A 25,973-nucleotide genomic window follows, 5' to 3' on the forward strand; every position below is an offset into this window, starting at 1 on the left:
TAATATCTGCTCAGATCCTGCCAGTGGCATGGACCGATCACAAGATGGTCCAACTGAAGCTAGATCTGCCGTGCCTGGAGTGGGAGTGTAATGACCTGCTGTTGCAAGATTTGGAGGAGTGCTTTATAAAGAATGAGGATAATGAGGTCCCAACAGGCATTGTGTCGGAAGTCCACTTAAAGGGGTGGGTCATGATCAACAAAGGCACCAGGTGTAAAAGGCTTAGCTAGTGAAAAGCAATTGAAGGGCATCCTTAAACACATTGTGGCACAAGTCTGGAGGAGTTGAGGTATAGGTTTGGGCAGGTTAATGAGGAATTAAAGGAGCTACAAATTGAGACGGTTTATAATAAGCTTCTTCTTTCAAGCATCAATAATATTATAAAGGAGACAACGTGGATAAGATGCTTGCCAGGAGGTTGAAAAAGCAGATGGATGGATGGATGGATGGCTGGCATGCCTGATGGGTTAGCTCCAGCTCAGGAGGAAAGATGTATTGCTTGGCTAAAGATAGCCGAGACGTTCACTGAGTATTATGAAACCATATTAAGATTAGAATATTCAGGATCTTCTCAACGTTGAAGAGACTAGCTTTTGCCCCTAGATTTGCCCAAGCTTATAGTGGAAGCAAAACAGTTTTTGAAGCCCTAATCACAAGAAAGGAGGTGATCCAGGTAATTAAGTGTGAATTAAGTCAGGGAAAAGCCCTAGGAAACAATGTTTTTTCAGTTACATTCTATAAAAGCTTTCTGGACATTTAACCCCGAAGAGGCAGGAGGTTTTCAATACCTTTATGATGGATGAGAATATTCCCTTCTCGTTTCTCGAGGCTTCACTCTCTTATACAACCAGGAAGTACCAAGAGAATTGTGACTTCTAAAGGCCTATTTCTTTCCTTAACTTTGACGCCGGATTCTTTTTGTCTGACTTTGTTCATGCCGGTCACATGATGTTTGTTAGAAATCATCAAAGGCTAATAACGTGTGCAAGACTTGCAGACCATATGTATGCAGCGACCCGCTCTTTCCCTCGTTGGATGCTGAGAAGACAATTGACAAGGTCTCTGTGATGAACCATAGGATTTGTATTTATTGGCTCAACCAGGATTTAGTCTGGCATAGAAAATAGTAGTAAGGGCTGACCAGGCTTCTGATTGGCTGAGTGGTACCTAATGCTGATCATAGATGGGCTTTCCTGCGACTTGACCGGGTAGATAACATTAAAAGTACTTATGGCCTTGCGCCAGGACAGTATCGTTAAACCTTCGGCCACTGCTATATCATTTATTTGGTCTGTATATCCTGTGTATGTATGTGTTGGCCATCAAACTGTCAATTTGGCCACCCTCACATACTGGGCATGGAGATAAAAGCAGTGCTTTAATTCGCTTGTGGCTGCTATTTAGGTTAAAAAGGAGAGCATCTAAATGTAACAGTTCTCCTAACAACAACATTTCATGATGACAACTGAAAAGATGAAAAACTATAATTTGAATGAAGGAATGACTGTCCCTACCTAAAGTAGGCACTCAGCAAGGATTTAATATATGCATACTCTCGTAATGCCTGCTTTGTAAAAACAAACCTCCTGCGTTTGAATCGTGCCTAAACGAGAGCAATAACTTTTCTGACAGTTTCTTGTATCTTTGAATGAGGTGGCAGATACTGTCCCATAATAGAATATAAATGGAGACAGTGGTGTGAGTAGAATTTGAGAGTAAATTGCACTGTTGACTCATAGCAGGCGTGCTTGCGATACTGGAATGTTGCAGCATTACTCTTACTTCTACTTTCTGTTTTTTCCAAATCACAGAGGTGCTTGAAACGGTGGACTTCGTTGCTCCAAACGAGAGAGTCATTTTCAGGACCTGTGAGAGAGAAAAGAATCATGTGGTCTTTCAAATGGTAAGTAGTGCATCCCTGGCAGAGTTTCATCAAAGGAAGCGGTTGCTTAATTGCATGGATTGCCAACAGAAAAGCTGTAGATGTAGTGGGGCTTTCATACAAACACATACGGACCATATTATAAACATTGCAGTTTGCCAGTTCACTAAGCTAATTCCTCCTTTCACTTGAGCCTTTCTAGTAGAAGTAAGCCAACACTGATGTAACTTGCACTTTTCTCTTTCCCCAATCACATCCAGAATTTCCTAGCTGAAACTTCAGTTTGAGGCACTTAATAATCTTTAACTGGGTACTCAAAGCCTAATGCTTTCCCTTTTTTGTTCTTATTATGCACTTACTCACTTTGTAGATGACCTGGCCCAGTTTACCTTCGCCTCAGACAATCTCTGAAATGTTTTCTCAGTCTCTACTTCCTATGGGCTCTATCTTGCTCTCTCTTTCTCTCTCTTCCGCTTCTCCTGTTTCTACCCTCCAGTCCTTTCATGATCTCTCCTCTTTGTCTACACTCCATCTGCAGTTCTTTTTTTCTCCCACCTCTCCTGTCTCCATCCTCCAACTCCCTCCTGATCCTAGATGCTTCTCTCCAAGTTTCACTCCTCCCAACACTACCATGCTTCTGCCCTGTTTCACCCATGTGCCTCTCACCTCTCTGACACCCTCTCAGACACACCTACTCTCGACCCCACCTCCCCTTTCTCTCCCCAAAACTAGCTCAAGCCACTCTCTCACGTGGATTCAATTGGTACCCCTCTCTCATCCCCAGCACCTTTACCTCCTCTTCCTACCTAGAAGCCTCAAGTCAGCTAATTCCCTGGACCAAACTCTGTTGGAGATATCCCCTTGACGGATGGGACTTCACCTGGAAGTCTTCATAAGGACCTCTAGCCCCACCCCCTTTTCAGCCTCCATCTTTGCCAAATGGTCCATGTGGTCACTGGGGTCATTTGTTTTCTGATTCTCTAATGCCCCCACACCCTCATGCCCCCAGTGCTGGACCATTCCCTGCTGGTTTCAGCTTCTCTGCTGCTGCCCCACTGCTCCCCTACAGCCCAGTCTGGGGTTTGTGGGGTAGTAGTTTGGTCCTCTATTAAAGTTGTGAAGGGGGAACAACTAATGCATTCCCATTTACGTAGCCAGTCTATGCCTCCTATTCCAGGCAGAGTCTTGTCCATTCGGTTGGTAATTTTTCCTAAAATGGTGCTTCTTCCTGGGAAGCTTTTTTCTTTCCAGTTGTCTGAGTAGTCTGCTGCATTCAATGCACCAGAGATTATGAATCCACTGAAAGAATACAAAGCGATCTGCCAGGGACTGAGGCCGATAGGCATTGGGACAGAGACGGATGCATCAAAGTAAATACACAGCTCCATGCATGGCGGGGGCATGGGGCCCCTTCAACTTCCCCAAACAACCCCTGGGGTCGGTTTGCCTCTGGCATTGCACTGCTAAGCCACCTTTCTCAGGTTGAGAGGGGCCCATAATTACATGTTAAAATATTTGTGGTGTCCATGAATCTATCAAGTACACCAATTTGATGTCCCCTCCCTATAGAACACTCTTGTGTATATGGAGAATGCCTGTGTGATGATTTAGCATAGATATTTTTACTCCAACAGCACATCAGGTGCCACATGTGCATGCGCTCTGGATCAGTTAAGAGATATTCCGTAATCTGCGTGAACCTCATCTGATCATACTTTGTTCTCGAGCCTTCAGGGCCTCATATCCCAAGTCTATAGAGCAAAGAGGACCATCAACAGGGAGTGCAGCGTTCAGCACAGTCAGTTACTCACACTTACTGTGCATGCAAGCTTTAGTCCCAACTCTGACTGACGTATTGATTTCGCTATAACCACTTTTGCTTTGTGTCTAGCTGACATTTCAGAACTATTCTTCTTATCCCTTGTAAAACAAACAGACCTTCCATTGAGAGACTTTGTCACCTCACTCTTTCTGTAATGGAAAACCACAGAATGTTCCATCATTGCTGCCAATCTCAATCTTGACATCAACAAAGTCCCCTCTGGAGGATCTTTTATGTCGCCTTAAACATCTTGTCTAAAAGCAACTGCCTTCATGGCCGCACTACAGTTGTCTTTGTGAATTTAAATTGTTGCAATTTTTATTTTTCTGTATTGTACTGCTGCTTACAAAAGAAATCTTCTTGAGTTGTTTGTGTACATGACAGAGGAGAGGTAGCGGCTAATGTATCCAGTTGATAATGTATATATTTACTCCATGGTATATATATCCTCATCAAATACAAGGAATAATCAATAGAAAGGTGGGAATTACTCCATTCTTGTCTCATTTTCAAGTTAATTGAATGAATGAGTTTACCTCAAATAATCAGTCTTTAATTGTTCCATATTGGTAATTTGAGTGGTTATTAGATGAATACAGCTTAAGCTTGTCCTTCCCTATACTTCAGTGCCCATACAGTCTTCATTATAAACTATATAGGTATTGAAATCAGATGTTTTCTTATTTCTTACCCCTGCCTCCACTTGTAATAATATGAGTTCAACTGTACTCGACGTCTGTAATGAATAATGTTTTTCTGTCTGTTTTCTCATTTTATCAAACCTTTTCTTTTTTTTTTTAATGAGTGGGTGGGAGAAAAATGATAAGTATTTATTTTTATTTATGTACTGGAGGAACAATGCTCTTTTTTGATTTAAAAAAGAATGATCAATAACAATAGATAAGAATCAGATTTGACGGGAAGCAGTGAGCTTCTTACAATGGGGTGAGTTTGAGGGACATTCCGACCAGGTTGTGGAGGGGAGTAAATGGAACACTCACAGGGACAATACATAAGTGAACATACATAGATGAAGGACAACCAAAATTGAACATTTTTAAGTGCAGGCAGGCGATACAGCCAGCTGTGCTTGGGATGTGACCATGATGGGTGAAGTGCAAGAATGGAGGCAGAGGAAGTGAGGGACAGAGACAGGTTAGAGGCTAGGGGGAAAATTGTTAACTAGCAGGCAGATGAGGGGTACGTTAAGAGGTTAACTCAGAGGCGAGGAGGTAGGCTTTTAGTTTGGTTTTTAACAAATATGTGTGGGCTTTTTCTCGAATGTCGGTGGTAAGAGAATTCCATGCAAGTGAAGTAAGAAGAGCGAATCAGCGGCAGCCAGAGGAAGCACGTGGAGGGCGAGGAGCCACAAGGGTTGTTTAGAAGGCAGAGCAGAGATTACGAGAAGGCTTATGGAGTTGGATAGAGTAGGATAGATATAGTGGTACCTTACCGTGGCTAGATTTGTGGACCAGGAGTAGACATTTAAATCTGGCCCTATTTTGCATCATCAGCCATCCAGCCTGGTGGCGGTACGAGGAAGTAGGTGTGAAGTGTGGGAGTTCAAAGAAAGTCCTAGTAGCAAACTTAATTATCTTGCTGAGAGGACAGAAAGCATAGTTGGGGAGAGGATACTGGCACAGTAGTCCAGTTTAGAGAAGACAAGAGTGGTTCAGAGATGCTTGGTGGTTTTGAAAGGAAGGAGGTAGTCGCACCCCTGGAGTATACACAACTCTTCCTAGCTACGGAAGCCAAATGTTGTGACCCCTCTCGCCTTGGTTGGCACGGGCGTCTGATGTCATATACACAGGCACCCCGAGACAGCCTAAGGGGGGGGGAAATGGATTAGGGAGAGGTTGTGGATAGGGAGGGGATGTTTTGAGTAACCGGAAAAGTGGAATTGAATAACATAACCAAACAAGAACATTTAGCATACTTGTCTCACTTCCTAGCTCTTAATGTCAGTATCTTTCTTAATTAGAATACCAACTCTCTACCCTGCCCCTGTGTAGGTTTTCCTGAGATAGCGACAAACGTAAGCACATGAAGCGTGGATTAATGTAACTTAACACTTATATGATATGATATGATAGGTTATTTATAACGCGCTTAATACCCAGAGGTTTCTAAGCGCGGACCCAGGGATCGAACTTGTGTTGCTCCGTGTCATTTTGTTTCCAAGTCGAGCACGCTGCCGCTGAGCTATCCTCCTGGGACTTATACACTCCTGCACCATGAAGGATATTTCCAGGCAAGTACTTCTTATTTAGTAATGCCTCCCCCCAACATGTGCCTTTCCGCTCCTACGGTGGCACCTAAACATCTTGTTGACACAAAACATGATGAATTGGCACAACATGTAAATGAAACAGTGAGCAGCCACAAACTAACATAGCGTTTCTTCACGATATGCATAGACAGCTGCCTTCTCCCTAACAAGTGTCTTCAACAGTTCTGCGAACACCCTCATTATCCTAACACAAGTGCATATTGCTGAAAATGTAACCCATGTGCGTCTTCCTAACCGCACTTAAATTGGCACAGTGAAAGAGTTTTCTTATAGGATGACAACATTCCTCACAAGACTCCTCTCAAGAGAATCAGCGTCAAACACCATAAACATTCACAACCGCACTTAACTGAGGCCTGGGGGGGCTCACTGGCACCTCCCCAGGCAGTGACTCTCCTGCGGTGTACGGACTTCGGCCATGCTCTGCTCTGCTCCCAGGGGGAAGCAACCTTGCTAGCCTCGCAGCGTTTCACCGCCGGACCCGGGTCTCATGAAATCACCGCCAGACCCTGGTTCTGAATGGAAAAGTTCCTCACGTGCTCAGAGTGAACACCTGCTCCCTCTGGCCCGTGCCTGCCACGCCAACAATCACCTACAGGTAGCACGGGTCGAAGGAGCTCTTAAATAGCAGTTGGCTGCACCTGCCTCATTCCAACCAACTGCCGCCCTAAAGGCTCATGGGGATTGTCGTTTTTTCTCCTTTCTTGTACAAAACACAGCTAGCGAACAGCCTTTCAGGCCCAGCAGACCCTTTTTCCTTAGAGGTGCCTGATTTTCTTAATATTTAGGAGCTTGAGGCGAGTTGCTGTTCCAGTTTTTGAGATGAAAGTAGTGAAGGTGTGAGAAGAGTCATAGATGACGCTGAGATTGCTAGTTGAAGAAGAGTACAGGAAAGTGGCTGGTGGAAACTGAGTAGGCAGCGGAAAAGACATGAGAAAGCTTTTGGTAGGGAAGACGAGTACCTCTGTTTTGGTAGAGTTTAACATCAGAGAGTGCAAAGCCATCCAGTATTTAATGGCAGAGAGACAGTTGGACATTTTGATGGAGAGATCAGCATAGAGTTCAGGAAAAAAGAAGACTATTTGGGTGTTGTCCGCAAAGAGTTGGTACGAGAACCCAAAGGAGGAGATTAGTGCCCCAAGAGCAGAATTATAGAGTGTGAAGAGGAGTGGACCCAAGATAGAGCCTTGTGGAACACCAACAGTTAGAGTGCTGAGTTGAGAGGTGTTGTTGCTCCAGGAGACAGAGAATTGGCAAGGTGCAAGCTTGGATTCGATCCAGGCAAGGGCTTGATCGTGAATCCTAAAAAGAAAGAGTAGATTATTAAGGAGATCATAGTAATCGACAGTGCTAAGGCAGCAGACAGGCCAAGAAGAATTAGGATGGATGATAGGTTTGAGTGCTTAGCAGAGGCGATGAAGTTGGACACATTCAAGAGAGCAGTTTCTGTGGAGTGACAGGAGTGAAAACCTGCTTGTGTGGGTCTCGAAGGTTGTATATGTCTAAGAACTTGGTAAGACAGTTGAACCCTTTCAAGCACTGTAGAGTAGTGCAGAAGGAGAAACAAAGGGTGAACGTTAGCCGGCAGGTTCGGGTCAGCCCCTGGCTTTTTTAGGAGAGGGATTACTGTGGCTGTTTTGAAAATAGAGAGAAAGGAAGCAGAGTCGAAGGACAGGTTGAAGACTAACCACTACAAATAACCCATTTTATCTAATGGGGTGAGCCATTCCAAAATATTATTTGGTATACAAGGATGTTGTTCATTCAAGCTGTGCTCAGCTTTTGTCATTTGGTGTTCCTCGTGTTCCGTGATCACCATTTTTCACCCAATACTATTGCTGGTGTGCTGTTACTATGTACATGTATTACGTTGTCACCCACTCCTGGTGCCTTCATTGTTTACCTGAGAAAGTCAATATTATTGATGTGTTGTACGATGCAAATTTTACATACATTTTCACAAATTCACATTTCACTGTCATATTATTTCAAAAGGTGCTGTTTATTTATCTTGACATTGTTTGTTTGTGATTTTTTTAGCATTCCTGAATTCCTGATGCGATTGTCTGTAGACATGACAGGAACAAAACCAATTACCTCACCTACCCCAAACCATAATATTCATCCCATATGTTTCTACTATTGAAAACCAAAGCTTTCATTTTTCCATTGTCTATATCTTTTTGTTATTTCAGAATGCATTTGCAGTGGTGCCAAAATAAATGTGTTTCTTCATCCTTTAAACATTTTGCTACTTTTAACCCTTGTTAACATGGACTGGTCAATCAGACCAAGCCTCTTCCCCAGCATGGAGAAGGAGACATGGTTGAGTGCCTACAAGAATGCTTACGCAAACATGCCGTCTAAAGTCTGCACCCTGGAGGGAAATTACTGGCTCCATATTTCCTGACGTGCTGATTTTGGAGGGGGAGGCATCTACCCCCTACTCCACATATGGTTATTGAACAGTGCAGGTGTTTACCAATTATAAGGTAGGGAGACTGTCGGAGACAGTCTACCAACATTTTTGGGAAGGACAGTTGAACAAGATGCTAATTCAGGAAAAAAGGGGAGCAAGAGTAACTAGTTCTTTTCTCAAAACCAATGCTTCACTTTCATATAATGCAGTTTCATGGGATCTTGTGGAGTTAGCTGTTGCTGAGTAGTTGACAAGCAATAAGAAACTATGGCGAGGCTGAGCATCAATCCTAAGAACAAAAAAGCTCTTCAGTCAAAACTAAAAGGTTACCAAGTACTGATCAAAAAAGCTACAATGAAATATTAATTAGCATTTTTCTCCTCTCCTAATGGCTCCAATGTGAATTTCAATGTTATCACGCAACATAAATCCCCCATGGCCTCTCGGTTAGCAAGGTCAAGGTTGGTGTTCTTGCATTTTGATCTTACCCGCAAACACAACTTTGTCCAGCAATAGTCTACACTTGCTGGCCTCCAAGTCATATGATGTCTGTGCAGGATTTTCAATCACTCAATCCAACAGGCACCCACCAACAGGCAGCGATCCAGATAGCCTGATCGCAACTAACCTCACCTCATCAGAGCTCTTGCTTTGTTCATTGTCCCCAACATTTTAATGATTAAATCCCTTCTAATCACAGGTGAACTGTCTCCACTCGCAAGCCCTCCATGAAGGACCATTCATTAAAAGGTCCATTCCTGCACCTCATACTATGCTTATTTACAATGGATTGTGTCCTCCCACATATTCCTCAGCTTATGATATTTCCATATCCAGCTTCAGCTGCTTTGGAAATATTTCCCAGCGCAGGGAGCGCTACACGGTGATGCCTGTCAACTCGATGTCCCTCGGATGCCTCCATCGTAATGTTGACGTCATCGATGGTATGAAGCGCACGCAGCAACCGTTGGCTATAGTTAAATTTTTCTGTAAAAACTATCGCTTTGAATACAGTGAGCTTTGGTTCCCTATGAGAATCTTCGATAAAAATCATTAGACTGGCATCGTCATAGGTGTCTTCAACTCCGAGATTGGAGTTTAAGAAGTGCCAGGACTGTAGGGTGAAAATGTCCTTTATGGACCCCATTGGGTGTCTGTGGTGCCTGGGTTCCTCTCACACTACATTCAACTGTAAAGCCTGCATATCGATTACGGCAAAAGTCCTGAAAGAGCGAAGAGGAAAACTAGCGGCAGGTCTAAATCCCCATCGACGACTCCATCGAAAAGACCGTCTTCAGATGAGTCGAGAAAAATGTCTTCCCGTTGAAAGAAGATAAAAAGATCAAGCTCACACAGTGGTTCTCACCACTCGTCATCTTTGAGACGTTCTAAGAAAAGGCGCCATAGGTCGCTGTCTTCGTTGTTATTGAGTTCCAAGTCAGAACTGGTCAAATGCCTGACGAAATCAGCCTCTCTCGCTTGTGGATAAAAAATTCTGAGTAAAAATGATGAAAGTATTCGAGAATGCAGCCTTGACTCCAAGACTCATGAAAGCCATACCCAGGTCAAAAAATTCACCAAGATAAAAGATGATGGCAAAACCTGTGTGCTCTTGGTCCCGCAACGCAAGGAAAAATCTCCTTGAGAGCAGTCGAAGGATCCGAGTCGAGACAAATCCCCTTCGAGGAAGAAGTCATCGATGCCATCGGTGCCAAAGACTCCTCGTCGGGCCCTAAAAAGTCCTCAATGCTGCAAGCGTCGAAGCCATCGATGGCGTCGAAAATGACCGTGCCGTTATCAGCACCATCGAGGATTACTGAAAAGACATGTACACCACTACCAAGAAAGGATTTCTTTGAATCACTTTCTTCTATTTATGAGGAGGTAGAACATTCCTTTGATGTTTCATGTGCCGTTGATCTACAATATGGAACACCTGGGGTCCCTGAACCCTTGTTCTCAGAGGAATCCAGGATTAAAAATTTACAGTAGTCCCTGCAAAATGCAAGTGGAGTAGATACGTCCCCAGAATTAAAATTTGGGAAACCTGATCCTACTGACCATGCAAATGGGTCTTACAGACATTTAATGTTCCGGGTAGTGGAATACATGAGGTGGGAAACACCCACGCCAATATATGTGCAGGATGATCTTACAGATATTCTAGATAAAGGACCCCAGGAGGATCCTATTCTTCCTTTTCATGTGGCTCTGCAAAGGCGAGTAAATCCAAACTGACAGAGATGACAAGCGTTACAACGCTTTGGCCAAGATATTTTTCTCTGCTGGGAGTATGGCCCTAAAGTCAGTGAATGCTACGTGCACGTTGACTAGGTACACTTACACAATTTGGGAATGTATAGCAATGGCGGCTGAGCATATCCCCTGAAGGGGACGAAAGAGACGGAAGAACGCAATGTGGGAATCCCTCTAGACCGGTCTCGACACTGAGGAGTATCAGCAGGTCAATGGCGGCTAGTACACTAATGCGCAGATTTGCCTGGTTAAGAAAGTCTGGTTTTGCTCCAGGTGTGCAATCCAGACTTCTTAACATGCCCTTTGATGGCACACATTTATTTGGTAGCAAGGCTGACGAAAGCCTGGAGAAGCTGCAGACCTCCAAAGTAGCTGCCAAATCCATTGGTGCTGCTATTAGACAGCCACAAAACTGCCCCACCGGGACACATTTCGCTTTTACTCGACAGTTGGAGGGGGAGAGTTCCGTCGAATCAAAGAGGTCAAAAAAGATCACCTACCCCGTGGTGGACCGGGAAGAGGTACTAACACCGCCCATGCGGTGGCAACTTTACCATCAGCCACTGCTCCAGCCGCCTCAAAACCTCTGTGAGGCCTTAGTTCACAAGACCCCGGTGGAAGGCAGACTCTCATTGCATCTGAAAGAATGGTGAGGCATTACTTCAGATGCATGGGCATTGAAAACAGTTGCCCAGGGTTACTTCCCTTTCTAAAAAGGCCTCAGAGTCATCCACCAGGGAACAGCTCTTTCAAAGTTCCAGATCTGTTCCTTATGCAGGAAATCTTCACCATGCTGGAGAAAGGTGCTATAGAACCAGTACCTGTAGCGGATACGGAAAAGGGTTGATACTTCCTAATTCCCAAAAAGGACAAAGGATTGAGACCCATTTTGAATTTAAGAGACTTCAACAAATTCCCAGGACAAGTTCAAGATGGTTAACCTTTATCAGATCCTTCAGGTCCTCCAGCTTCAGGACTCTTTCAGAGGGAGTTACTGTCGGGTGTAGGAAATCCTATACACGTTAAAAACGGAACTGAAGCCAACGGTCATTGCGTGCGCTTTATACCATCGATGACGTCCAAACAAAGGATCTGTTATGTGACCAAGCAGCGCTGAGGGAAAGCAGCTACATATACATCAGGCCGTTTCCTTTGTTTGATGTACCAATGGGAATAAGGAAGGGTGAGAATGCCGGGCGTGCACGCCGAACACTTGAAGAGGAAAAGGAATAAACATTGGCAAAACTTGTAGCAGTGGCTTCCCTAGAGAGGAGGTGAGACGGGACGCGCGCCGCCTCAGAAGCGAGAGGACATACAGAGAAGCGACTCGAAGTCCCATGCAAAACGGACCTGGTAAACTGAAGGTCCGCACGCATTGAGGTGCTGTGAAAATTGGGCTAGAACTGAACAATACGGTTGAAGGAGGAGGTAGGCGCGGCTAATCCAGTGCAAGACAGCGCTTTCCTGAGACACGCTGAAGCGTAAACAGTAAGAGGCTCTCGTCGGGCCACACAGAAGGGAATAATGTAACTTGGACGCTGCGGATGGAAACATGCGGCAAAGCGAAAATGATACAGCCGGCATGGGTTCATCAACGACACATTGTATCAACGCAGGCCTCGCTCACAATGCGCTCACTTCCAACGAATAGTGCGCATGAATGGTCATTAGATAACCCCCAGGAAACGCATGAAGGGCAGCACGGCCCTGGAGCACAATGATCTCATAAGCAGAGGGTGCGAGCATTGAAACATGCACAGCATGGAGGCTAAGAATGCCGTACAGATCTAAAGGAGCCCTGTAGGCATAGAACATTGGAGGCATCATATGGTTACTACGGAGTAAGACATTCACCAAGTCCCAATCAAAGCGCATGGGCACCAACTGGGGCCGCATGGAAAAAAGAACAGATTGGTGCCCAACCCACGCAAGCGAGCACAAGTACGGATTACTGGGAGGGCGACACTGAGGAGCATGCCCAGATGGCAATTAAGCTGGCCGCACAACAAAGATGGAAGGTACACAACGTGCAAGACGTCGCCCGCTATGTATTAAGAGGTCTCGCTAGCAATAGCAGCAACGGACTCACCTCATCAAGATGAGCGGCACCCTAGACATAACAGGGAACATATACACGTCTTCATAACAAGCAGGACTACCGCCCATTGAGGAGGGGCGCAGAGCAAAAATATAGTAAGTGGCCTACGGAGACTGAGCCAAGGCCCCGACATTGACAATAAGTGACATTGACACCCCTGAAGACCGGGGAGAACTGGCGAATCTGAGGGGCTCAGAGGTAAATGCTACTATGCAGGGGCGGCTTCACACTAAGCACAGCCAACGGGGCCACCACAAGTCCAGACAACTGCAGACCCAAAAGCAGCATCAAAATACGATTGCCAGCACACAACTGTGTACAAAGGACGCGCTGAGCCGAGGACACTGGGGATAATGGCTCACAAGGGTGGTAAAGCAAAAGGCAAGCAACCATCCATGGATATCTTCACCAAACCACACCTGACCCCAAACACGCCCACACAAAAAGATTGCTGTACCAGAGGGAGCGACCCAGCCGATAAATGAACACCAGATTTTAGCAGCCATCTCCGAACTGAAATCCTCATGGGGGACCGCATTGGCTGACATGAAAGCGTCACTGGAATCGAAGATAGAAGCAGTAGGAATAGAAATTAACCTACTTAGGCAAGACGTGAGAGCGTTGGCAGGACGAACGAGCGGGTTGGAGAGTGCAGTGAAAGCTAACACAGAGACCAGCATTTCCAACTCAAAGGAGGTCCACATACTGAAGCAGCAAGTAGCTAATCTGGAGAACCGAGCTGAGGAGGCAGAAGGGAGAGCACGACGCAACAATGTTCGCTTGGTAGGCCTGCCAGAAGGAGAAGAAGGCTCGGACCCCACGGACTATGTGGAAAATATGCAGGAAATCGGGGCTGGCAAGCTCTTGCAAGGATTTGCAGTAGAACGAGCGCATAGGGCCTTGATGAGAAGGCCGCAGTCTGGAGCCCCACCCCGAGCAATCATAGCCAAGATCCTGAATTACAGAGATAGGGAAAAGATCCTGGAATTTTTCCGGAAGGGGGGGGAACAATAGCACGCGCATCGTCTACGGTTACTGCATATCCGGACTATACTATGATGGCACAGAGACAACGGTATAGTTATGTGGCGGTGAAAAGAAGACTGCGCACGACAGCCCTCAAATACATGCTTTTGTATCCTGCAAAACTAAAGGTCCTCTACAAAGGCAAAGCATACTTCTTTGAGGCTCTGGAGGAGGTGACGGACTGGCTGGATGCTCAAAGCATTCCGGAGGCTGGAGATGGGCAAGGAAGCAGCGGACAAGATAAGTGACCAGAGCTATGCCTCAAACTAAGGAAGTGGAGGGGTGATGGAGGGGTTACATAAAGACAATGAGGGTGTCAGTACGGTATAGACTCAGATGTTCGATATGATTAAGAGATGGACATGCTGGACTGGAATATAGAGCGGTGTAATAAAGCTATGAGCAGCAAATGCATAAAGAATGACACCAACATAAGAGACATGAGAAATAGAGACTCTAACCCCAATAAGTAGATTAGTTAAGGTGTCATTAGGATATAGTTACAAGCCAGATATGCACTATGAACAATAGACTATATAGGAGACACAGAAGGAGGGCAACCTTCCCCCTAATAGTTAAAGTAACAGAGACGCCAATTGGGCGATATCTTTCTGCTGTGCCCTGAGTATCGGTGATTGCCGAGGAACGGGCAAGATGCGGGGGTGCCTGAGATCCAGGAATGGAGCTGGGCAGCAGTTGGGAGGGGGGAGAGAAGGAGACAGAGGGGGGTTCCGTTGGGGCAGGGAAGGGAGAGAGGGAGGTTTGGGGAGTTGAAGTGTTTAGGGGTGTGATGTTAGTTGGGGACCGAGCCTGTATCTATATACCAATATGCCGCACGAAGGTGAAGCGGAGGGAGAACGGGCAGTTAACGAATCATGGGGGACCTTAAAGTAATTACCTGGAATGTGAGGGGGCTCAACAGCTACCTGAAAAGGAATAAGGTAATGATGTACCTGCGCAGACAGAAAATTGATATAGCCCTGCTACAAGAGACTCACCTCACGAAAGCAAGATTAGAGGTGGTTCAGAAAAAATTGAAGGGTACGGTGGTTGGGGCAACATATTCAGCTTATGCAAGAGGAGTGATTACCTGGGTGGCACCGCATGTCCCCTTTCAATTGTTACAGTCCACGGTAGAAGCAGATGGGAGGATGGTTGCTATAAAAGGACTAGTCGAAAATAAGGAAATAAGCATTATAAATACATACGCCCCAATCAAGAAACAGTGGCATATTTTAAGACCATGGACGCCAAAGTGAGTGTATGTAGGAGGGGCAGTGATTTGGGGAGGGGACTTCATCTGTACATTAAACCCGAGAATAAATAGATCGGATAATGAAATAGATAGACCCTCCCCGGCTGCCAGGGCGTTGCAGTCCTTGGTAACGGGCTTGAGGATGCATGGAGGGTGCGCCACCCGCAGGAAAGACAATATTCACATTTCTCTGCCCCACAAAATTTGTATAACAGGCTAGATTATATGTTTGTCACACAGGAACTAATGGTAGAAATAGCACAGACAGAATACAAAGGGAGGGTCTTATCAGACCATTCGCCGTTGGTTCTAATATGGCAATACCAACCCCAAAGAGCAAGGATACCAACGTGGCGCCTCAGAGCAGAGGCACTAAAAGATGCACGGTTTTGAGAGGATTTAAGGGAAGACATAACGAGTTACTTTGAGGCTAATATGGATAGTGTCGAGTCAGCTGGTACGCTGTGGGAAGCCTTCAAAGTGGTGGTGAGAGGGATAGCCATTGCTAAGTCCAAGGGACTACAAAGAGGGCTATTAATGGGATTACAAGAGGCAGAAAAAGAGCTGGAAACAACACAGAGCAGAGAGGGTAACACCAAGGAAGATGCTGAAACTTTACTTAGGCTGCAACAGAAATGTACAGAACACTGGGAGAGATTGTGCAATTTAAACTATAAAAAAATATGTAGAGAGACAACACACGGAAGGAGAGAAACCAGGGAGGACGTTGGCATGGCTATATAAAAGTGAAACCCCCAGACCACCAATCAGAGTAATAATGAGAGGATGGGCCTATAGTGGACACCCAAGAGGGCGTGATTCAGGAATTTTTAAGGTACTATCAGCAACTGTGTGGGGAAGAAGGAGGAAGCGCTGATAGGGAGATTAAAGAAACCCTAGAAGACATAGGTATGACGTGAATTAGCACAGAGGAGCGAGAAGGTCTAGAAGCACCGATCACCTTAGAAGAGCTGGAGGAGGTGGTAAAACAGCTATCCACCAGCAAGACTCCGGGGGCTGATGGACTCCCTAGCAAATTCTATAAAATGTATAGAAAGGAGGTACTCCCCCCGTTGTTAGCAATGCTAAATGAGGCATATGAAATAGGAAAGTTACCATTGTCCCTGAGAGAAGCGATCATAATACCGCTCCCTAAACCCAACAAGCCGAGCAAGGATTGAGGATCATTCAGACCGCTGTCTATGCTTAATCAAGATAGTAAAATGCTCACAGCGGTTTTGGCAAATAGAATGAGACGGATCATTACTAAACTAATTCACCCCGATCAGACTGGTTATGTTCCACATAGGAACATATCCAACAATCTCAGGTGACTCCACCGAGTGATGGAACACACCAAGAGGGATGCGGGCGAAATGGCAATTGAGTCGCTAGATGCAATAAAAGCCTTTGATTCAGTCAAATGGCCTTGGCAGATGGCGACCCTGGCCAGTTATGGGATAGTCCCTGGGTACCTTAAATGGGTCCAGCTATTATATAGTGCACCGCTGGCTAGGGTTAAAACGGGAGCAATAATATCGGAAAGATGGCAGCTTAGCAGGGGCACTATACAGGGATGTCCGTTGTCCCCTATGTTGTATATTTTAGCACTGGAACACCTGGCGTTATATTTAAGGCAGCAGTATGATATAATGGGGATTAACATAAAGGGGGAACCGCATCTAGTCTCCTTGTACGCAGATGATATGCTGTTGTATTTACGATACCCAGAAGAAAACCTCGTGATGGAGCGATTTGCGACACTATCTGGCATAGTGGTGAACCCCAAAAAATCATGTATATTTCCGTTGGGTAGATAGGTAGGGATCCCACAAGATCAATTACCAGTTTTACAAATCCCCTGGGAAATGAGCACGTTTAGATATTTGGGGGTAAACATCTACCACACGGTGGAGGCAGAGCATCAACCTAACACTGAGAAGGCGGTCAGGAGCATTGAAAGCAGCATGAAATTCTGGGTTAAAATTCCTTTGGCAATGATGGGGAGAGGGGCGATGCTGAAAAATGGTAGTTCTACCGAGACTGTTGCATTGTTTCGGGAACATACCATATCTGATACCGAGGCGATTTTTTACCAGAATACATAGCCTATGCAGGGGATTCCTCTGGCACGGAATGAGGAACAGAATAGCCCTCTGGAAATTACAAAACTCATATGATAAAGGGGGTATAAAGCTGCCGAACTACGAGGTTTATTATTTAGCGAGTCAGTTGCAGTGTGTGACAAAATGGCTGTCAGAGGACCCAACCTCAGAATCCAGGTTGTTGAGACAAGAATGTGCCCCTTTCTTCCTGAAAGAAATGATATGGCTGCCCATAACAGATATCAAGGAGCGCCCAGAGATGATGATATTAGGATGGAAAATATGGCATAGGGCCTGCCAGATAATGGAGAACCCAGTCCCGTGCTCCCCGTGCTCCCCACAGGTGCCACTTGTTGCATTGACTGGAAAAGCAGACCAGTTAATGAAAATGATCCGGAAACACTGGGAACCGGTAGGGATAGCAACGGTGGGAGTCATGTGGCAGGAGGGGAGTCTGAAAGAATTTGGAGTGCTGGTGGAGGAAACAGGGTGCACACGGGGCAATATGACATATGATAGGATAGTATGGCGCATCCAAGAGACATGGTCCGAAATAGCACTGGAGGAACACCCAGACGCCTCCATAGAAATGATGTATGATATAGCAGAGGGAGGGCATGAGATATCCAGGATATGAGTTAGTGATGTCCAAAGTGGGGAAGGAGGTGGCACAACTGAGACAAGACTGGGAGGAAGAAGTGGGTGCCCCTATGAGTGATGAGATGTGGGAGCGGGCCCAGGGGTATCATAAAAAAGTGTCAAGGAATGCAAGATTACAGCAAATACAATTGTATATAACCCACAGGGCTTGTATGACACCCCAGAGAATAGCTAAGTTTAAAAATGCAGAACGACAAATTTGCCCCAAATGCGGTGATGAAAACACCGGAATGACCCACATGTTCTGGGTGTGCCCAGAAATCAAGAAGTTTTGGGGTGAAATAGCCAGCAGACTAGGGGATAAAGAGGTTAAGCTAAATGTCGAAACAGCGTGTGCGTGTCTGTTAGGGGGGTTCCCCAAATCACGAAAGCTTAAACATGTCGGTAAACTAAAGAATTTGGCATATATACTTGCGAAGCGTAGAATTGCAATGGGGTGGAAGGCATGCCATAGACCAAGGATAGAAGTATGGTGGAACGACCTTCAGAAATGGGCGGAAGCCGAAACGGTAGTATGGCAGGAAGCCAGTAATACGGGAGGGGATGAAGAGGCAGAAACCTTGCCAGCCTGGAAGCACCTAATAGCCACTCTGTTTGGGCCCACCCAAAACTGGCCCGAGCGACCAGCACTCAATAGAGAACATAGGAGATGAAACCCCTCTGCAAGAAGAGGAAACAAATTACAAAGAGGAGTAGGCTCGGAAGGGTGGGGGGGGAGCGGGAGAAGCAGTAGACATTGTCTAAATGGTATAAATTGAATTATTGTACTAAGCACTGCAAGTTTGGTTGGTTGTTGTTTGTTGAAATAAAACTCTCACGCTCTGGCTGCACCTCCTATGCTGCTGGCATCCAGGTGTATTTGGACTCTTCCCTGGAAGCAGAGGGAAGTTGCTGTTGGACTTGGTCTTCGCAAGAAGACTGTAACAAGTATAGCTCAGAAACCAAGGCATCCACTTTAAAGAGGCCCCCTATATGATCACCCTGTTCAACCCATATGTAACCAACAAACATTGAGGATTTAGAAGTAAAGGGAGGTAGGATGGAATCCTTACTTGGGCATTCCTTGTCAGCCGAGGAAGGGGGGCACACTGCATAGAATCCCGCTTTCCCTATCCCCTATGCAGCGTGTTGCATAACAGGGGAGGAGGCTCACCTCCTTAGTCCCAAAGGGGGTAGCTTCCCCTTGGGGAAAAGGGACAAATTCCCTGGATTTGTCACATTAGGTAGAGGCAAAGAGTTGTTGATCATGGTTGTCGATGTACTGGCCATGGATCTTGTGGGAGGCCAAAATCGGGAGAATCACAAAGAGGCATGAGTTCCAAATCTTGTATTCTGTCTCCAGCATTAAAAAGACCCAGTCTTTTCCTCAACATGGGACTCTAGACCTCACTAGACCCATAAACAAGTAAAAGGGTGTACTGGTCTGGATGTCTAAACAAAAAATGAACTCCTCTGCCGGGAATCCTACTCTAACCTAGTTTCTTTCGCTATCTTTAAAAATGGAAACACAAAAACAACCAAGAGATACTTTGGAGAATGTGTCCAATGAATGGGATAACTGGGGACTCTCCCAACTCTGGGGCACTCTGTGCTCTAACCACTCAGGGGTCGGCCTCCTTCCCATTGCCTACTCTGGGGGCTTTGCGGTTCTCTCCCCATGTCGGTGTCTGTCTCCTCCTTCCCTGACTCTTTTGCTTCCCTGTGAGAGCCCCCACCCCCTCCAGGGTCAGTCTCTTCCTCTCTCTGCGCTCTTGACTTCATGGTTCTTTCTCTGCTCTGGGGTTCTTCTCCTTCTTCCTCGCTTTGCCAACCGCCTTCCGGTCCACTGGAACCACCGCAGAATCCCTGCTTCCGATGAGCAGTGCTTCTCGGGGGGAGGAGGGGGCTGTGGAATCTGCCCGGCTCTATTCTCAGCGCAGAGCCGCTTATTTGACTCAGCAACTGGGCTCTGAGTCAGCAGCTGATAACTCTTCTCTCCTGCTTGCTCCGTGCGGGGACTTGACTGCAGCTTCACCTCTACGCTCTGAGGTTCTTCGTTATTCTTGACTTCGTCGAGCCGGAATCTTCCGGTTATTCGTCCATTCTGTCTTGCTTCACTCCCACAGCACAGACCGCAGGCCGGGACGCTGCGTCAGATGTTCTTGCTCCCTTTGCCGACCACACCGCCTCTGGGCAGATCTGCTCAGTTGAACTCCTCAGGCTTTACAGATCTGATCTTGTGATTAGTTCTTTCAATTACACTTCTTCAGGGGGCTAGTCTGTTAGTCTCTTTCATGAGTACTGAGGATAGTCTGAGCCAGAAGCCACCTTAACCATTTCAAAAGGGGTTATAGGGTTACCATACACCTTAGCTCCCACATATTCCATATAAGTGTTAGTGTCTGGGGGGGAAGGGATGGTGACTTGTACCCCGCTGCTTTCCTAGTGGGGGAATATTCTGTGTGGCCATAGCTATTGTAATATATTGTGCTTTGAACCCGGCTGTGGGGGCAAAAAGGAATTGGATACCAACTACTTCCCAGAGCAGAAACGCTACCTGAAAAACACAAGAATATTCATTATCTTTCTTCTGTTCTCAACCATCAGAGTCCCCTTCCAAGTTACTTGTTAAACCTCTACTCCTATCCTGGAGATTCCTTTCAACAACTCCCTTAAGCTCCTAACCATCTTAAGCTCCTATCCATAAGTTAAGTTCCTTGGAGATAAGTCTCTTCTAGATTGCCAATAATCTTTTGAACCCCCTTGACTGAATGCCGAGCAAGAGACTGTCATTTCAGTCTTTCTCTCGTAATGATTACTCTCAAAAGCCTTAGCAATAGTACATTTTCCTGTGGAAGGAAACTAAGTGTGGTGCTGTACCATGTAGTCATAAGGCACTCCGACAGAGACCAAGTTGTAATGTTTTAACTTTTTTTTTTAAGATTGTTAGAGGGTTAGGAGTTGAATGAACGCCTATCAGAACTAGGGAAAGTTCTAGAAATTATAAAGAGGTTCCTAAGTAAAACAGTAGCAGGAATGATGCAACACCAAGTGGGGTATTTCTTGGTGTCCTACACCTCCACTGGCAGGTCTCCAAATCATGGAGTTCTTAATCCTACTCTTGGTCCCTCTGGGGAAACCCAATGCTACAAGATAGTTTTAAAAGAAGTGGACAATAGAGGAGTACAGAAGGCCTACTTTCAAGGTTTCCAAGCCTATTCTAAACAGCCAAACTCTCCTGTGAATACTTTAACAGGGTTACACTCTGGACCCTCTGTCAGTCTTTCTGCTTCCATGACATCTCAAAAGACCTCTTCCAGCCTTTGGACTTCCCCCTTCTCAGCTGAGCCTCAGCCTTGCAAGGTTCAATCTAGGTCTCTCCTAGACTGGTAGGTTTTTGGGAAACAGTCCAGGTCTTTCCGACATGCTGAGCTTCTCAATATTCAACTGGTGTGGCTCACAGACCTTGGGTTTCTCAGGCTTCAGTTCACGTTTCTCACAGGCCTTGCATTTCTTCATCTGCAATGTAGGTCTCTCCCAGACCTTGGGTTTCTTAAGCTTAAATGTGGGGCCCTCATAGACCTCTGCCAGGTTTCCTATGGTGCACTATTCATTTATCTCAGACTTCTCCCAGGCTTCTTGGTATACACAGGACCGGTTTCTCATAGACCTCTGCTAAAGTTCCCAGTATGCATGGTTCATGTCTCCTATCAACCTGCTGGCTTCCCGATGGGTATAGTTCAGGTCTCTCATATACCTCTGGCAGTCTTCTCAATGTGCACTGTTCTGGTCTCTAGTAGACATCTTCCAGCCTTCCTTTTTCACTTCACGTTGACTGAGTCTTCACCTCCATCTCATTCAGGGCCCCTTTCAGGCAGACAATATTATGTCACCCTCTTTCCACTGATCCAGCTCTCTTTTTCACCTTCCCAGGAGTTTCTGGTAGGAAGCATCAGGCGATGGATTTGCATTTCCCCCAGGAACTTGGATATTGCTCCTGTACTGCTTGTATCATTTTCTCTCCCCAGGGCTCCCTGGTATTAGCAGCTCACACTCTCTTCTACCAAGCATGCTAAGCTTGCACTGCCTTCCTCTAGGCAGAAATCTTCTCAACGTTCCTTCCATCAGAAATCTCCCCTTGATTGAAGGGAGCAGTGATGAGCATGTCTGCTTTCTATAGGTCTGTGAATAACACTGGGAACTCCTGTTCCATTTTTATGGGTGGGTGGGAGGCTAGCTGTGAGCCAGTCTTATAAATGAGATTGGCATGTAACCTGATTGGTTAGTTGGCAAGGAAGGGACGGAGGAACAAAGGTTTCAAGACAATGGGGCAACAGTCTTGTTTCACAATTAGATATTGAGATGGATGTTTTCCCCTTCAAGATCTTCTGATCTTTTCTGGGGCTTTGATGAGGTTTGCAGGGTATTCCTCCATACATTAGATGAATTCATCACATAGCTATGTATACCTAAATACATTACTAAACTACTAACTCATACTGCTTGTTTCTGAATTTTCCTATGTTGTGAAAAAAAGCATGCTTGCTCTCTTCGTCCAATAAGAATTCAATCTCTTACTGCATTACTAGATATGCCTTTAAGGGGAATAGTGTTGCTTATAGAAGTGTAGTTTCCTGTGAAGCTGCAACATTACCTAAATGACATCCCTTCTAGGTAGTCTGCTCAGGTAGGGTCCCTGACTTGTATGTTCGAGTCATCATTTTCGCACTGTGTATTTGCTTTGACCGAAATATTTGAAAACTGCTCTGGTGCGCTGCTGAGGATCCTGAAGGGAGGACTTCATTGTCAGCCCTGCCAAACTGTAGTGGTGCTTGGAGAAATGTCTCGAAGGATGTTTACCAGATGATCAATACTTGCCTGGAGTTCAGCTTTGAATGGTGGCTGGCATCAGTGATGCTCGTCCTCTTGTCAGAGTACGTGGCTCTCTTACATTGGACCCTCTAGTCACTCGTGGGGTCTGTTTGGTTGTGTATTTATTTAAATGGCTCACCAAACCCTGAGATATCTAGGTGCAATGCAAATTTACATATGACGGCATAAAACAGAGATACAGATAAAGCATATATAAGAGATCTTTTACATTACATTGCAAATATTAACAATGAATAATTTACAGAAATGTACAGATATGTTGAGTTCATGCATATGTTATACATTGTGGGAGAAAAGCCATATTTAGGGGTCTCCTATTTTGGCTAGGGCTGGAGCTCCAGTTCTGAAACCCCATTAAGAGAGAACATGCATAGCAGCAGCCTAAGAGTCTTCAACACCACCAGCAACAACTCTCTCAGACAACACTCCAAGGAAATAATATATATTATGCAAATATATTGCACCATCTTACTTGCATCTCTACGGATTCTCAGTGTGAGGTAATAACCCTGATTATGCTCCTTGACTGCTCCTAAAATGTCCTTCATAGCCAATTTCAGCATTTGAATCAACACTGTATCCTTTACCTCAAGGGATCTCACAAGAAAGTTTCCTCGCCTTGCTGCTTGTTAACATTTATATGCTGATGCTAGGAAGTATGATTCACACATTCCATAACGCATTTTCATGTGCCCTGATGATGGTACCTTTCACCTTTTTCAGCTTGGAGGGGGTCTGGGTGTCACTGCGGACAACCTAAATAATTATTTACCAGTGAATATGTTATATTATATGTATATTACTATGTTATACAAACACTTAGAATTGAGAACATTAGCCTGTGCCGTATCTAGACAGGATTGTGAATGCTAGCATGTACAAACACTTAGAATAGAGTAGATCAGCAAGTGCTACACTTAGACAGAACTGTGAATGCTTGCATGTTAAATGTCACATAACCCACTAACTAACTTAAACTCAAACTTTCTGCATACTTAAAAAACTCACACAACCATCTCTCGCACAACCAGCTGCACGAACTTCACCACACTGCAACAACACATAAGCCGCACCAACACCACACGCGGACTGACACTGATCCAATACTCGCACCCAAGCTCAGCACCCGTTGTCTACCGAGTTGAGGCTGCCAACAGCACACCACTTCGCTCACTATCCTACTCCCTCTTTACCTTACTAACCCATCCAGCCTTCTCGTTTACAGACCCACCAGAGCGCCTGGGGACCAATTCCGTTGGTGACGGTGCGCTATACAAGTTTCGTTAACATAACATAACATAACATATGAGGGTAGGAACTCTGGCAGCTCGCTAGATCGCTTGTGACATTTCATGATCTCAGGATGTGTTGTTCGATGCAATCATGGTCAGGGATACTATGGAGGAGCCGAGCTGGAGCCGTTATTCCTGGAGTCTGCCGGTGGAGGTGGAGACCTGTTGGCCTAAATGCTGATCCCATGGCAGCTTCTCCTGCAAACCGATGCAGAGCCACTAGGGCCTGGACAGCACTAACAAAGCTTGGAACAGTGCTCTCCCAGCATAGCTACATATTATGGCAGTTACTGACTCAAGGTTTTCTGGGCAAGAGCATGCACTATAGGTCATCCCCTTCACCTCAGGTGTGCCTTTCCTCCCTCTGGCCTGCACTACTGCTGGCACATGGCTTGAGTGGTGGAGGATATCTGGCTGAAGGTACCATGCCCGGGGAGGGCGGTGCATGGTGCTGCTGCAACACAGAGACATGACTGCTCCAGTTCATGGAACACTCTGATGTTTGCAGGTGCTGGGAATAACAGAAGGGACTAGGAGATACTCTGGACTCTGGACTCTGGAGTCCTTGGAGATAATGGGAGTGCAGGGGCACTGTTTCCATGATCCCATTATTTGGACGCCTCACTTGAGGTGTTTGCCAGGACAGATCACTTCGATGCCTGGACGCCAGTCTACAAAGTCCATGCAAAGCAATACAACCTGTGTGAGTAAATAAAGCACCCCCACCCTCATTGATAATAGCCTGCGCTCTCTGATAAGGGTGGCTGGAGGGATGCAGTCCTTGTGGCAATACCTATTTCTTTTAGTGAGCCCCGTTAATGGCAATATTTTAGCAGACTTGAGAGAGAGGGAATGGGGGAAACCCCTGTAATCAATGTTTGGAATTTGCTTCTCTCTCCAGAGATCCTTAGTTTAGGTGATGTCTGGTAGAGGAAGGCAGACAACTGCACCTTTTGATTAACAGCAACTCCCAAACCGCAGTATGAGTGAAAGGATTGTCACATCCTAAAACCAAGGTTCCAATGGCTGGCATTCCTCTAGCAATATACCAACGCAGTTGATTGGATGAAGTGGAACTTTAGGGTCTGGAAGATCATCCCTAACTGCATTACATAAGATGCAGCCCCTAACACAGCAGATGCCTCAAAGTGATGTGGGGTGCCAAAGTGAGAGCTCTCTGTGTGGACCAGCCATATTCTCGTAAATCAACACTCTCATAGCTGGTCTCACAAGCGGCAAACCAGAAAAGGCTCTTGTTACCAAATCTGATCTATTGAGTCTCCTTGATAAAATCAAACGGGAAATCTCATCCCTTCGAATTAACATTTCTCCGAAGATGACATACCTTGATAAGAATGTTCTCTCCCTAGAAAGCTGAATAGGAAAGGTGAAATGTAATCAGGCAGAACTGACACACGTGTGGATTTGGACAATCGAGGTCTTGAGCTCTAACAATATGACAATGTCTCGCAAACAAGACCAGGTAGAAAACAGCCTAAGAGGGAACATCAGAATCTGTGGGGAGGATGTCTGGGATTCCTGACCGGGGAGCATAAGAACACATGGTTTTCGCCCTATTTAGGTAGTGGTTTCCCTGTTATTTAGGATGAGGAGGAAGACCATGCTCCATTTGGGTATGAGTTCGGTACATCCAATGTCCCAGAGAATCTCATATCCCCAGAATCTAAAATGCTAAATCTGGTAGAGACTCTTGGAGACCAGCAGTTGGGAGACATCTCCTGAAACTGAATTTGGGAACCCAGTTGTAGCTGGATAGGCAGATCCAGCCTAAAATCTGTAATCTGTAAAGTGTCCGCGTATCTATGGTAGTCCAAACACGCTGCAATTGTGGAGACTGATGACCTCACTGATATTTTAGATAGTGGACCAATAAGGGAAGTGAGACTAATGGAAAATTGGCTGAAGTCAGATTCAATCCCTCCTGTTAATAAGCTCTTGACAAAGAAGTACAGAACAGCTTTTATAGACCCGCCCT

The 25,973-nt window shown here is 45.6% G+C and overlaps 1 protein-coding gene across 2 annotated transcripts in view; it reads left to right on the plus strand.

Annotated features, from left to right (window-relative positions):
* The window catches only part of DUS2 (dihydrouridine synthase 2), a 1,290,787-nt gene that overhangs the window by 271,803 nt on the left and 993,011 nt on the right, over positions 1-25,973 (plus strand). For both annotated transcript variants that reach the window (XM_069639713.1, XM_069639706.1), the window contains one exon: positions 1,812-1,903. In XM_069639713.1, coding sequence (XP_069495814.1) covers positions 1,812-1,903 — 92 coding nt within the window. The remainder of the gene's footprint in view (positions 1-1,811; positions 1,904-25,973) is intronic.

This window comes from Ambystoma mexicanum, chromosome 1q, assembly GCF_040938575.1.
Source record: "Ambystoma mexicanum isolate Mex_15411 chromosome 1q, UKY_AmexF1_1, whole genome shotgun sequence".
NCBI lineage: Eukaryota > Metazoa > Chordata > Amphibia > Caudata > Ambystomatidae > Ambystoma > Ambystoma mexicanum.